Source organism: Lottia gigantea (assembly GCF_000327385.1).
Source record: "Lottia gigantea unplaced genomic scaffold LOTGIsca_154, whole genome shotgun sequence".
Lineage (NCBI taxonomy): Eukaryota > Metazoa > Mollusca > Gastropoda > Lottiidae > Lottia > Lottia gigantea.
The window spans coordinates 109040-125280 of NW_008707862.1; the positions used below are offsets into that span (position 1 = coordinate 109040).

Here is a 16241-nt window from a genome sequence, read left to right on the forward strand (position 1 = left end):
CAATGAGTGACCGATCAAGAAAGGTCAAAAAGTCTTTTGTTGTTTATCCAGACTGTACCTATATGGACATTTATGATTGGTTAAAACTCTTAATTATATGCAATAAGAACATAATGATATGATTAAGAATATATGATAATTCATTAGAAACACCAATTAATCAAATAGTTTGCTTAATTTGACACTAAAAAATAAGGAAACCCATCTTTAATGCTTGCTATCAAATACAAAAGCTTCTGGAAAAACCTGTCTCCAACCATGTTGCAACTATAAAAATGTAGAATTGGTCTTGTCATTCTCTTGAATATAGAAATGTTTCTCGACTAGCACTGATAAATCTCAGTTTATTTCCTCTTTGTGGTTCTGAACTGCGACCTTTTATAGATTCTTGCTTCAAGTCGTTGATAAGTTTTAGGGATATTTTCATCTAATTATTCGCTCAAGCTATATAAATTATATTTGGTACAAAGGTCATCTGGAATGAAAGAAAAGGAGGCATTTGTCTTTTAAGGATTTTTTCGACTCCCTTTCGTTGGGTAGACGGACAAAAGCATCTCCGGAGAAAAGAACCTCTGCAATTTTCGTTTATATACAAGTATTAAACCGACATTCACTACGTTGACTCAGATTCTCTTAGATAACGGTTGTTATCAGTTTCGTTCAAATTCTATCTGTTACGTCATGTTACACCTGAACCCCTCTTTAGCCTGCATCTTCTGATTTTTAAATCTGAACGTGTTGATAACACCAGAGCCCCGGTTCCCAATCTGGGGTGTTTTTACCCCTGCGAGTGTGGGACTAGGATGTTAGGGGTGTGGCCAACTAGTGTAGGAGAAGAATTCATTTTGAATTGAGAGAGCACCTCACATCAACACATGCTGGAAATGTGAATGAAAAAAATTTTAGGGGTTTGAAAGGTCCAGGTGATTACTCTAGGGGTGTGAAGGCAGAGAAAGGTTGGAAACCAATGAACTAGAGCCTATAGTATTATATATAATACAATAATAAAGTATTTTCATTGTAAAAATTGTCTGAAGATAGCATAGCATGAAAATCTGAGTAACATCATGATTCAAGTTATTTTTTTATATTTTTAGTATCATATACCGTATTCATTCTAATTTAGGCCCCGGGGGCGCTGCATTTTTTCAGAAAGGGGCGATAATTTTGTTGCAAAATTCTTCAATTGACACCAATCCATTCTATCTGATATACACTATATGACGCAGGTACCACGGTACTGATGGGTGGTGGGTGGGTATATATGATCTGCATTTTGTAATTGATATATTCGGCTATAAGTATTCAGTACCCAGGCATGGGTCAATATAAAAGGGAGGGGGGGGGGCGTTTATTAGGGCAGAGTCTTCAATTAGAATGAATACGGTATAAGAAAAATTGTACTTGATAATTCAATGACTGTATGACTTTAACCATCAGAGCTCATTCATGTAGACCAGAATAAGTTTAATGTAAGAATTATAGGATGATTGACCACTATCTAGTCATGTCTTGTCTATCTGAATTTATCACATTTTATATTTCTTGACGGTCGATAATTGCTTTCTAGATTTGTCAAATTAATGTCTCATTTGTGGTCGAGAAAATGTCTACAGGATCGTTTTAGCTGTAAAACATCATGTTATGATTTCTATTTCCATTCGTCAAATTTAATTGTTAAAAAATGAAAAAATGTTCATTTCCTTCTTGCAGTAACAGTATTAGGGGTCCTATGGCTTAATTGTATAGGCTGGCGTGCCGTGCTGCACGTCGTTACTTGGAACCGCAATATATTACAGCATCCTTCTTCTGTTGCATGGAACCGCTACATAATGTTGGTTAAAAACACCACCTGAGAGACACGGCATAAAATTGCTGAGAAAAGCCACAAAAGTGTTGGTTAAAAATATAGCAAAGTGTTGTATTATAGTATTGAGTTTCTGAGAAACACCTCATAGAGTTGCTGAGAAACTCCCCATATAGAGTTGCTGAGAAACTCCCCATATAGAGTTGCTGAGAAACATTACATAGCGTTGCTTAGTATTGAGTTTCTGAAAAACACCTCATAGAGTTGCTGAGAAACACCTTATAGAGTTGCTTAGAAACATTACATGGTTAGTGTAGCGATGAGCGAACAAAACAGGGGTACAGTTTAAGAGTTTCTTATATTCGCTGAGAAACATTGCATTGAGCTTCTGAGACACTTTTATATTTGCTGAGAAACATTGCATAACGCTGCTTTGAAACATTGCATAGTGATGCTTGAAAACACGAGTTATGAACACTGTATTGTGTACTTTTTCGGCAGGTTACGTTGTCATAATTCCCATTCCCGTATGATGTGCATCTATGGTCCCTATTCAGGATATTTTAGGCGGGATTATGACGACACTCGCTTAAGATCATGCTACCATTAAACTGGAAACCATTACAGTCCTATAATGTCACAATCTCATGTGCTAATCTGCATCAAAGATAATTGCTATAGTGATGTTATATTTTGATCTAGTAAAGTGTTTCTGAAGGAATATAAAGGAATTATCTCCATTTCAGTCTACAATATGAAAGTCTAGGATTTTTATTGAACTAATTATATCTAGTCTTCAAATGCCATCTTTATATGATTAAATAATTATTTTATATATGCTTGAGGCTCGTTATTTTTCCTGTCTTGAATGTCTGGCTGGACATCAGATATTTAAACTCGAACAAAAGGTCATGACATAGACTTTACATTTAAGACTTTTTTAAAAACAAGGTTTTATTTGTAGGCCTATTTCTATTTTTTTACATGAAATTTGTTACGAACCCAAATTCCATAGGCTCTGAAAACAAACAATATAGCTTACGCTATCCGATATAAAGGCCCTATTAGAATTTAGCAAGCTATAAGAAGTGGGCAGCCTCCCTAGACTACAATTAGGGGAACAGTCTGACAAAATGTGAAGGCCGAAATTCAAAATGCGCCAACTTTACTTTGCGGAGGTCTCAAAAAAAAAATTTGTTTTTAGTGCTTTCTGACACATATTTTGAGGCAAAAATGTTTAAATATAATATGTTTAGATTTGTTGAAAATGAAGTAGGGGTACAGTTAATTTTTCTAAGGGACAAAACAACCGCCTCTTTGTGCGTATGTGCCTGTGGGCCTTGAAATTCCTCAAATAGTCTATTGTAATACTGGGAAATTTTTGACAGCTGACTGAGCTGTTGACCGGCCAATGAAAAATCAAATATTTTTTAGCATGTAAATGCAAAGCTAACATTAACCAATATAACACTTTATCAATCATCGATTTTACCATTTCCCGTCGTATCCTCGAACGAGATCCGCCCCCAGGGAATATTGTTCGGTAATTAAAAAAAACAACACCGCCCGGTGTTAACCTCTGAAAAATGTTCCAATAGCAGACGATGGTTTATGATTTTAAGGTGTTAAGCGTGATAAACGATCTCCCAATGAACAAATCAAAGCTGTGATGACCGAATCGATCGATAGACAAGCTGTAATGATTGTTGATTATGATTTTCGTTCAAACTGTCAACGAAACTAAACGACAATGCGAGTTGTTACAAACCGTGAAATTCTGTCTACTGTTCCTAATCACGCAACATATTTGATATTCTCCGAGACAGAAAATAGTACCACATATTTTAACAGAATAAACCAGCTGGAAAAATTGATTAATTTTTTTTGCGTGAATTCAATGACATTTATGTGAATGAGAGTCATAAAATTGGAAAAGATTTCCACAAATCGATCAGGAATTTCGTAACGGTATCTGTCTCGACGCGGAGTAATCTCGCACTTCCCAAATCGTGACGTCAATGTGTTACCGTAACCTTGGTATGATAATATTTCTTACATGGCGAGGATAGAAGTCATGCTGTAAAAGTTTACTCATAACTTGATTATGGGATTAATTCTGATTCATTAAGGTGTATTTTTGTGTGATGCTGGTGTGCTTTGCTGAGGATTATCTTAGGAGTGTGCATATTGCAGTATGAATTTCGAAATTCCAGCCGGATTAACTGATCTCTTGCAAGATTTTACTGTTGCGGTTTTACGAGAAAGACCACCAGAGTTGGTACAATTCGCCGTGGATTACTTCAATAAACTAAACGATGGTAAAAATGTCGACAAATATCAAAAGAGGGGTGGCGTCAGGTTTGTCGAATCTCCAGAAACAACCTCGGAGCCAATGCAGACGGATGATGAAGACGATGACGAACCAATGGGTGAGTGTCCCTCCGGGCTCAGCAGGGCCATGTTTTATGGTGGTAATTCGACCTACCGTCTAACTTCAGAAAAGAGATCTGAGATAGGAAAGATATGACAGAGCAAAAACATAACCTAATAAAAGGCTAATTGCAGTGATAAAATGAAACAAACCAAACCAAATATTTTCCATACTTAGATTACAGCAGTAGAACTACATCTAGGAATTTGCAGGAGATGAGGGCCTGCAGCTTTCTGACCAGGAAATTTTGTTAATACCCTAGGCCTATATTTGTATGAATTAAAATGTCAACTCCACAATACTGCTGAGAATTTAAGATGGCCTTGCGCTGATGAAAGGAATTGTCCAGACGGCGCTGCCACTGAAGAAATTATTATTTGTTAATATGATAATAGATCTACTCAGTCCAGGACAAGCAAAGCCAAAGGGGAAAGTGTGATATTTTAAAATGGAATTTAATGGTCATGAATCATGAAAAACTTAGTTAAAAATTTAATAAGGCCAAAACACCTAGGGGCTGGTGCTTACCATTCATTAGACTATCCTTTATGCAGATCTTGCCTACTTTCTTTCAATTTTCTTTAAATGCAAACAAATACCTGAGTCACACTCACCATGTCAGGAGGTCTTTCGATCAAATGTTCCAGGTGTTGCAAAATCACTCCCATATTTATTTAGCACTGGCATAGGCCATGCCACAACAACCAACCAATATGTGATGCAAATATTGGATCAAAAAATTCTATTCTACACTTAAGAAGTGTACCAGTACATAAGATTTAATTTCTCGAAATGGTCAATATGAGTATATATTCATCAGTTAGCTTACCTGGTGTCATAAAGTTACAACAGAATCCCTGTAAAATCTGGAAAATTGGAAAATTCATAAAACTAAGTAATTATTGAAAAACGCTTAATCTTGATATTAAGTGTTTTTCAATAGTTAATTGCATATTTATGGATATTTACTAAGTTTTTTGGATTTATCAGATTATATAAGGACCCTGTTATGTTATTTATTACACCAGGTATATCTACTGGCTCTTATTCGCCAAATTCTTAAATTTTACGTTAATTCTAAGACGTAGTATCACTTTAACATACCGGTACCGGATTATTGGAAATAGACTGCCTGAGTTCATTAGGATCTAAATTTAGATGCTATTTTAACAAACATGACATACACATACGCTTATAGTTTGATCTTTTTTTATTTCCATTACAGAACCCCCACCCTCTAGATATGCCAGTCGGAGAAAATCAGGTGAGTGACAGGCTTTAAACAATTCCTCAGGTGTATTTTTAAAACCAGTATCAAATATGATTGCAGTTGTAAAGAAATTTTCTCAAATCCTCAATTGGTTTTCATTTTTCTTTTATTAAATTCTACTCCAAAGAATTCTGAGGGAATTATTTACAATCTCCAATAAAAGCCATTCAATTGAAGTAGACTCCTTATGAATTGATGTCTATGGACATTTTTAAGGGATTGTAGAGAGGTTTTCAAAATTTCTTATGTGTTTCGGGGACACTGATAGCATCAATTTGCACCATTCAAATTTTCAGTCAGACGTCTGTGGTTCCTGCAATTCTTGCAAAATACATGTTTATGACGTCACGTATCGCAAAATATGCTTTATCACATAAGGCCCTTCGAGATTAGTGACGTCATCAAACACTTAGTTTTAGTGGAATTGCAGGAACCACAGACGTCTGACTGAAAACCTGAATGGAACCATCTCTGTATATATTACAAAATCCATATTAAAATTTGATAGTGGTAGCTTAGCATTTAGAAAAAAGTGGAAAGATTTGGAAAAAAGATACTCTTATTTCAACAAGATAGTTCAATAAGCCGAATTCTCTCAAGAAATTGAACTTCAGTAATAAACTTTGTTATTTTTTCTAGTTTCTGCTGAGAGATATGATCCAGAGGCTGATGAAGAATTAGGGGAAGATGATAAAGTAAGTTAGCATTTTTCACTTTTAAAGCTTGAAACTGAGCATGCTATAAGCTTAAAGTTATTCAGAGGGGTAATCTTGTTTCTGTTTAGGAATATGATATTTAATTTATAACCTAAAAGCTAATATGTCAGATTTTCGTGTTGAAAGTGAACTTACGGTACTATATAAGCTTACGGTCAGCTTACTTTAAGCTTTAAATATATAATATATAAGTTTAAAGAGTTCCTGATAAAAAATAATTAAGCTTATGATTTTTAAGACTAAAGCCGCAATTAGACGATATACAGTGTCTGGTAATTCTGTACCAGACACCGTACATCAGTGCTGGCATGATATATCAGTGAATCGATGTGTCGGGATACAACAAGCCACGATACGCGTATTGTATCACAACATTGTGTATTGATACTTGGCGATACCCTTTATTCCATAAAAAAAGTGGGGATTTTTATAAGTTGTTTTATCATATACAGGTAACATTTTTTTTCACAGTTCAAACTTGTTAGAAACTTTTTATAAGACAGTGGACGCTAACCACTTCTATCAACTATATTACCAAATATCACAGTTATAAAGATATAAATTAATATATATATAAAAACTTTGAAGATAAAATGTTAATTTTTATCCCATTACCCCATATCATGATATGTATCATACCGTGACCCTTGTATCACGATATGTATCGTGTCGTGACCATTATATCACGATATGTATCGTGTCATGACCATTATATCACGATATGTATCGTGTCGTGACATGATTGACGATACCCAGCACTACCGTACATCGTCTATTCGCACATTTAGACTTTACAAGGCATTTAATGGCATACCGGTATTGTAACACTTGTTAAAACATTGCATGATAAAATTTCCTGTTCCCCATAAGCAATTTCCTTTTCTCCTTTTGTTATGAGACAATTAATTCTGAAAATATTACCTTTTAAACAAGAACAACACATTATTAAATTGTTAAACTTGTGTAAAAACTTTATAGAAATTGTAACAAGATAAAAGGTTTAGATTTTGCTTTGACTTTTAGCATTTCAAAAGCTTTTATCTATTATATTTTAAGCATTACAGGATTGTTTTGTGTAATGAAATATAACAATAGTTTAGGCTGGAAAGACAGGAACTGATCAGCATTATATAGAATCCTATGTACTTTATAGGCATTCAGTAAATCAGTACTATTATTAAAGTGATTGTACAAAGGTTTTCTTACTTTTCAAAATAAAAAAGTTATGATTATGTATACTGGTATGATCAGGGATACTGATAGCACCAATTTGCACCATTCTAATTTTCAATCAGACGTTTGGTGTTCCTGCAATTACACTAAAACTAATGTTTGATGAAGTCACTAATTGCGAATGGATTTATGTGATAAGCACATTTTGCAATTGGTGACGTCATCAAACACTTAGTGTTGAATTGCAGGAACAACAAAAGTCTGATTGAAAATTGGAATGGTGCAAATTGGTGCTTATGTGTCTCTGATACACATTGAAAAATTTTGACAACCTCTTCATAATCCCTTTATTAGGGAATTAGTCCCTTCATACAGAGAATCGCAAATGACTAACTTGACAAAAGCTAGGCATCTCCGGAAGCAGACTTGCTTCATAATAAATATTATATCTGTTGTAAGCTGTCTGCATCAATCAAGATAGCAGTATAAAGGACTAGATTAGCTTCAGATAGAATACAACATTTATCTTTATATTAAAATTTCTGTTGCCCTCTAAGCTAAAACATGACCTTGACATTATAACTAATAGCTAGTATGGGCCTCTAGGGTATTTTTCTGACACAGTTAATGTTTTAATTACTATGTTACTTGTACTCTTCTAAATTTTACATATTAAGCTGAAATTCATTTATATCCTTTTTTGTTCTTTCTACTTTCCCACAGAAACCCTTAAATAAAACATTTACTTTTTTATTGTCACTGTAATAGGATAGTAGTTAATCTGTCATCAAATGTTCATGAACTTTTACATTTGATATAAATTACTAGAGTGTACATAACCAAACACAATTTCAAGTTATGAGTTCAATAAATAACAGTTTCAAGCTATGGGTTTAATAAATGATAACAATTTCAAGCTATGAGTTCAATAAATAACAGTTTCAAGCTATGGGTTTAATAAACGATAAGCAATTTCAAGCTATGGGTTCAATAAATAACAGTTTCAAGCTATGGGTTTAATAAACGATAACAATTTCAAGCTATGGGTTTAATAAACGATAAGCAATTTCAAGCTATGAGTTCAATAAATAACAGTTTCAAGCTAGGAGTTGAATAAATGAAAACAATTTCAAGCTATGAGTTCAATAAATAACAGTTTTAAGCTAGGAGTTCAATAAATGAACACCTGGTAAGTCCAACTGATAATACCCTTATTGACCAATTTTGAGACTTTAAATTTGATGTCCATTCTAAGAGGTAGTATTCCTTTAAAATACTATTGTGCCTTGTTGAAAGGCAGGTCATGCCTAGACTTTGATAACACCTTGGCCACTGGTATCATTAATCTTAAATAAGAGAATCAAGTTTTAGATAACTCACATCTTTATTATAAATAATAAATCTTAACCATTCTAGAAGACCTGTGTAAGAAGAGACTCTGTTTTCCTTGTAGAAAGGTTTAGAGTTCTATATTATGCTGTATGACTCGGCTTCTATCAGTTTGCCAGAGGGGACTAATACATACATGTAAACTAATGATGAATGAGACAGAAACTTGTAAAAATATTGACCTTAAAGTATAACGGACTAGAAATTTAGATCACAAACTAAATTGATACCTGACTAGTACTTTTTAAAAAAAAAGTCAAATATCCAATTTTTACTATAAACCATGTTTTATTTTCTTCTGATGCCATAATGCCCTTTCGTTAAGAAGAACTTAAAATATTATAAATCGATTTGAAAACATTTGAATTTTTTTTAGATGAATCTGTTATTTTATATACTGGTACCATACTCCTTATAAGACTATTATTTTTATTGTAGATTGTTTACCCTAAATCTGATGTTCAGAGACAACGACTAAGTGAAGCAGTTAAAAATATTTTAATATTCAGAGCATTGGAACCGGTGAGTAGAGAATTGCCTTTCTTTTCATCCAATAATGGCATACATGGGGAGTTTGAAACATAAGCTTCAGCTTGTATAGAATGTATATAAATACACAATTGGCTTGTAAACTTATGAAATTTCAAAGTCAAATTTTAGATAAATGGGTTTACATTTATGGATAAGGGTAGAAAATTCATTAAAAAATTCATTAAAAATGGGACCAAGTGCAAAATCACAAAAACAAAGTTAAAATCAATCATACACAAAAAGTATTATGACAGTTTATATTCACTTACACATAAAATATTTACTTAAACGGAATTGTTAGAGATTTTCTTAATTTGTTATGTGTATCAGGGACACTGATAGCATCAATTTGCACAATTTCAGTTTTCAATTAGATTTCTGCATTTCTTAAGTGCCTTACATGATAAGCATATTTTGTGATTATTGACGCCATCAAACACTTAGTTTTAGTGGAATTGCATAAGCCACAGACTTTTGATTGAAAATTGAAATGATGCATTGATCCTATTAGTGTCTCTGATACACATACAAAATTTAGCAAACCTCTTTAATCCTGTTAAAATTCAAATTTTAAAAATATTTTTATTTTTTAACCATAAAAGAAGAATTTATACATCATCAAATTTATAAATCACAAAAAAGTTAAAAATCTGTCATTCATGCAAAAAAAAATATTATGACAGTATATCCACTTAAAAACACATAAAATAACCACTTAACCCTCCAAACAGAGTTGAACCGATGTATACCGGTTCAAATTTTACATACATGTAAACTTGTTTTATTACATAAAAGAAAAAATACATTGTGAAATTTAAAATTTAATTTATCACAAACAAGTTAAAAATCCATCATGCAAAAAAAAATATTATGACAACATTTATCCACTTAAAAACACATAAAATAACCACTTAACCCTTTTAACAGAGTTGAAACATCAGGATGAAAACATAACATTCAATAAAATAGATCTTGATGGTAATATAGCTGAAGGGTTAAAACTCTGTCTGAGGTCAAGTTATTTTATCACATATTAAAATGATTTGTCTATTATTGTTATATACAGACAGGTTGCTTGTTAAAGAATATTATATTGTCTTGTAGACAATTCTGATGCCAGATTTGCATTCTCATACGTGCTAAGGGTAGCCAATGGAGCTCTGTCAGCAGAAGTATGAGTCCTTACTTTGTGGACAGAGAAGAGCTGTGCAGTTAACATATTAAGTAAATGGGACAGGTTTGACATCCGTGTACCGATCATACGTTAGTCTCGGAAACCGAAAGTTTCTTTAGCTCTATAAGGTAATCAGTAAAATTGTGAAACAAAATTTTGGCCTTCAAATCCACGTGTGCCCAGAATTTTCTGTGTTTAAAAGTTAAAATGACGACTTGTCTTGAGATTCTGAAAATAGAAAAGACATCCATAATATAGAAATTCCTAGTTTGAGATATTTTTGAAGGAACTATGCGATTTTTGTACATTTCTAGTACTGAAGACTTTACATATATTCAAGACTCAAACCAAACCCCCAAAATGGCTCTTAAGTTTAATATCTACTGGTATTTAGACTAATCTTCAATGAAATATTGGCTTAGAATATATAATACGGTTAAATTATTTCTTTTACCTATTCTGTTTCAAAGACTGTTTAGTCTATAGAAAGTACACATGGCTCTGGGTTTGATTATACTATACACAGGAAATCATTGTTTATGCAGTCTGGTTTAACTGATTGTTCAATATTATGATATTGTTGGTGAGAGAATGAATAATTTATGAGTAGTCAGCTTACAGGTGTGAGATAACTAAATATCTCCATATATTGGTAATAGCTATATATATATCGTAGAGTTCCATATCATGTTATATAGCACAGATACAAAACATTCCATTGGCCTTATGATGTAATGAAATGTGGCATGCTAAAAAGGAAATTTACTTCAAAATAATTCTGTTCCATCAATCTTTTGTCAAGCACATATATTTTTGCGCGTCAGGGTTCAATTCAAAACGGAAGCATGATTCACTTTTATTTTGTGAATAGAATAAACAGAAGATGATATTTTACTAAACAAGTCAGACTTATTCTGTCCATGATTGCTGACCTTGGCCAGTGCTTTACAGCACAGTTTCTATGAACTTGAAATAGTACTTAAAAATAAAGTTTCCTCATCGCACACTGCATGGTGTTGCCCCTCTTCATTAGCCATTAAGGAGGAGAAAAGTAGGATGTAAAACTCCATTCATTTCCTAGTTCAAGGACTAGATTTGAAGTATGACAATACTTGGTTTTAATTCAGAAGCTTACCCAGCTCAAGTTACTTTTAAAATCTTTAATCTTATAGGGATAGATGCGCCATTTTTGAGAATTAATTTGGGTCTGGAATATATGTACATTAAAATGGCCTTCAGAAGTACTGTACTAGAAAATAGCAGAATTCCTTCAAAAATATCTCACACTAGGAATTTCTTTTTCAATTTCTATAGATGTCTTTTCTATGTATAGCAGTGACTCATCTTTTTAATTTTCTAACGTGGATAATTCTGGACACACATGAATATGAAGGCTCAATTTCGATGGTGAGCCGTGAACACTATTACTGATTAGCTTAGCTAAAAAATTCCTGTTTCTGAGGCTAAAGTATGATTGGTAAAAAAAAAAGGGCATCTATCTCTTCAATCTGAATTTAATCAGAAAATGTGAGTAATTTATCAACTTAGAGATAGTTTTATACAGAAATCAATTAGAATACATGTACATAAGCCTTATATGTCTTAACTTTACAAGACTAATGGAATTAAATAAAATTATTTATGCTTTTGATGCAATAAGAAACATCTTCTGATAGAAATATTATATTGCGTGTGACCGTGTGTTGATTCAGAGACTTCTTTTTTAAGAACTGGCTGCAGGCTGAAAGGAATAAATAGTTGATAATAGAAAATAACCAAGTCTGAATCTATCTAGGGGAATTCACCCTCTAACCAACCTTTTTTCTCCTATTTCTTTAGTTTAATTAATTTCTACTTTATTCTAGTAATTTGATATGACTTGCTTGGATTCTCTTCTGCTATATTTCTTAACTATATATTTGAAACATTCTAAAATGTGATGTCTTTTTTTAGTTTTTGTATTCAAGTTGACATATAACTTAAATTGAAGTTGATTCTACTGAATAAAGAACAAAATTTGGAACTGTTTGTATTCATACTTTTACAATCTGCAATCAGATGACATCAAATTACTGAAAGTTAGGGCTGCAACGATTCACCGATGAACCGCGATTCTTTCCTTCTTATTGATGCATTGCGTTGGATAAAAATAAACGAGATGTATCAGCATGATTAATTCTTAATCCCCTTGTGTGTATAAGAAATTGTGTCATGTTTTCATTTTCCGAGTATGATTTTCACATCAAAATTTGCAAAAAAAAAATTTCTGACTTTTAAAATTGAGATTTTTTTCACAATTCCTTACTTTTAAATGTTCTCAAGTCTTATATCTCGTTCTTATAAATGAATCGCGATAATAATGGCAATAAATCGTATTGTTTGATGAGTATTGTATAGTGTATCAAATCTCAACTTCAAGAATTGTTGCAGCCCTTCTGAAAATTGCTGTACATGTGCTGAAAAACATTTAGGGACAAATACATTAAATCACAAGATATATAGATACTATTTCTGTACCCTCTATTCTGTGTGTACAGGTTTATAAGAATTGATAATTCATAGAAAAATATATATAAGCTTATTTGATAATGACTATATTTTGGAAGTTAGAATATTTTTATCATAGCTATCATTGTAAAATGAAAAAGTCTTGCACAAGAAGACACAATGGTATTCCCCATTCATTACTGAGATGGATTCAGCTTTACAGACTGCTGAAGATTAGTGAATGTCTAGTTACTATCACTAATCACATGACTTGTAAAATGCCCGAAGTAAAGATTTTGGGCCCAAGAAGAAGAACAACATCTAAACCATTCATTACAGAGACAGATTCAGCTTTACAGAAACTTCTGGAGATTGGTGAATGCCTATTTTTATACGCCCACACGTAAGATTGGCGTATATTGTAATCACCCCGTCGGTCCGTCGGTTCACATTTGGCTCGTGCTCACTCTACAGGCTACAGTTCTTTATGGATTCTTTTGATTTTTATTTTGTGTGTCAATGTCATTATGAAGATGATCCCTATCGATTTTCGCGATGATCGGATAATTTTTCACCGAAATATCGTGTCTGACTTGACGTTTTACTCTATTAGCTATATTGTGCAACTCGTGCTCACTCTACAGGCTACAATTGTTTACAGATTCTTTTGATTTTAATTTTGTATGTCAATGTCATGAAGATGATCCATATTGATTTTCGTGATGATCGGATAATTTTTCACCGAAATATCGTGTCTGACCTGACGTTTTACTCTTATTAGCTGTATTGTGCAACTCGTGCTCACTCTACAGGCTACAATTGTTTACAGATTCTTTTGATTTTTATTTTGTATGTCAATGTCATTATGAAGATGATCCATATTGATTTTCGTGATGATCGGATAATATTTCACCGAAATATCGTGTCTGACTTGACGTTTCACTCTATTAGCTATATTGTGCAACCCTGTAGTCACTAAAGACTGTTTAATCATTTCTGACAGCTGCCAGTGGGCGTATGTTACCTTGCCTGGCAAGCTATCTTTAAAAAGTATTATACATACGTAAGTTGTAAACATGAAATCAGAATTAATGTTTACTGCAACTTTTTGAAACATGTAAGCTTATACTATTAAGGTTAGAGGAGACAAGAGAAAACAACCATCGTTAACAAAGACATTGGCCATTATATGAACTTTCTCATACACACTAGCTGTCATTGTAAATTGTCATGTGTGAAATATATGAACAGGACAACTTGTACAGTTACAGATAGAAAACAATGAGATGAACAAGTTATATGACAGTTTACAATTTGACAATCATATATTTGATTAATAGGTACCCTGTATCTATGAACAGAACTGTCCACCACAATGTTAATATGAATCACAATATCATTTTGTTTTTGGTTGATGAAAATGACAACCAATGAAAGAGGGAAGCCATGATTTTGAAGTCATGGTTAATTTTGTCACGTCAAAGTGCAAACAATTTGGCTCAATGGCGTGTTCACATTGCACTGATATTTTACAGTGAGGACTTAAAATGGAATGAAATGAATAGAGTTTTACGGCCTACTTTTCTGCACCATATGGGCTAATTCAGACAGACAATGCCATGCAGGCAGCAATGAGGGAAATTTTGCCAGGACAGTGGTATTGGCCTGCTCTTTTTCGATTTCCAATTGTCGAGAGATCTTTAACATGCTAAAGTGAGAACTCAGCCCACTTGAAACTAGCTTGGTGTCTGAAACCAGTATTCACTGCCACTTTTTTTAACAAACTTGACAGGGTTAATTTTTGGCAGTGTAAACTTGGCTTATTTTTTATTTTCCTTATTTTTTAGGGTCAAATTAAGCAAACTGTTTGATTAATTAGTGTTTCTAATGAATTATGGTGTATTCTTAATCATATCATTATGTTCTTATTGCATATAAGTAAGATAATTATAACCAATCACAAATGTCCATGTATATACAGTCTGGATAATCAAAAAAAAAGACTTTTTGACCTTTTTTGATCGGTCACTCATTGGAATTCTGCTGGTAATTCGGTTCTAATTTAGCTAATTATGAATTAATTATGGGCATGTGAGACAAACTGGTATTTTGCGAAGTCATGAAAACACATCTACTCTCTATTCATATAAGTATTATCATTTTCATTTTCATGAATATAAATAAGGGAACCCATCTTTAATTTGTAGAGCTGATTATGTGTACTTGAGGTGTCAGAGATAATAAAAGTTGAACACTGACAAGTATTTATTCCACGTAATTAGAACCCGCTAATGACCATGATAATATAGGGAAATATACAAATTAATACCACTAGTTATCTGTTCACTATTCATTATAGAGTCACTTTTATTGATTGATTCAACTCAAACCTGCTGACTCTTATCTCTTTTCAGTTATATTTTTTACACATTGTCAAGCCAGCTGAATATTATGTACTGTTAAGACCTCAGAGTTCGGGTGTTATTTTGGGGTGCGAAAAGCTAAACTGTGTTTTATTGGGTGTTGGTTTTAAGTCATTATGAAAACGACAGACTTGTAAACAATTTCCAGTTATTGGTGTAGGTGGAAAACTATGGAGGAGGATCGTTTGCCAGAAGTCTTTACAAAGTCAAACTTGAAAACAAGGCCTCGACTTTACAAAGTCATATTTCAACATTACACAATTACAAAATAAACCTTCCTAAAATCAAAAAGTCACTGTACTAATTACAAAGTAGAGATATTGATAGTTTACTTTTCAAACTTTATTTCACATCAGACACCATTCAAACTTTCCTTTACGAAAATGAATTCTTTGCATTATTGACATTATCAACTATGTCTTCTTGACTTTGCATTCGTAAAAGATGTAAGTTCGACCACTGTATTCTTGAGAGTTGTAAAGTCAACTTCTGCATTCTTGAACGTTTACCATATAAGGTAACGTGACCTACTTCATTTACATAATCCGGAAACTAACGGAAATATAAATAAATAATTGCTCCTTGTCAAAGTGATTTAACTCTAAATAAGCCTCAAAACCGGATGTTCAAATGCGGCATTGGTCAATTGACGCTTCGTCATTACTTCAGGGGCCGACCAATTTTTGTGGCCGATGGATACACTACTTTTTTGGATTGATTGTAATTGTTGTAATTAAATCAAAAAACAAAAAATTTGTAATTCATTTCTTATTCAAATAAAACCTCTAAAAAGTCGTGTAATGAATAGAATAATTACACAGTTGTCAACAATTCTTTGGC

At 32.9% G+C, this 16241-nt stretch overlaps 1 protein-coding gene across 1 annotated transcript in view; it reads left to right on the forward strand.

Annotated features, from left to right (window-relative positions):
* Nucleotides 1-4001: 4001 nt before the first annotated feature.
* Nucleotides 4002-16241, forward strand: part of LOTGIDRAFT_61540 (hypothetical protein) — a gene marked incomplete at both ends in the record, with an annotated part of 60472 nt that continues 48232 nt past the window's right edge. Inside the window, 4 exons of the mRNA XM_009050744.1 lie at nucleotides 4002-4236; nucleotides 5464-5502; nucleotides 6148-6203; nucleotides 9225-9308. Coding sequence (XP_009048992.1) covers nucleotides 4002-4236; nucleotides 5464-5502; nucleotides 6148-6203; nucleotides 9225-9308 — 414 coding nt within the window. The remainder of the gene's footprint in view (nucleotides 4237-5463; nucleotides 5503-6147; nucleotides 6204-9224; nucleotides 9309-16241) is intronic.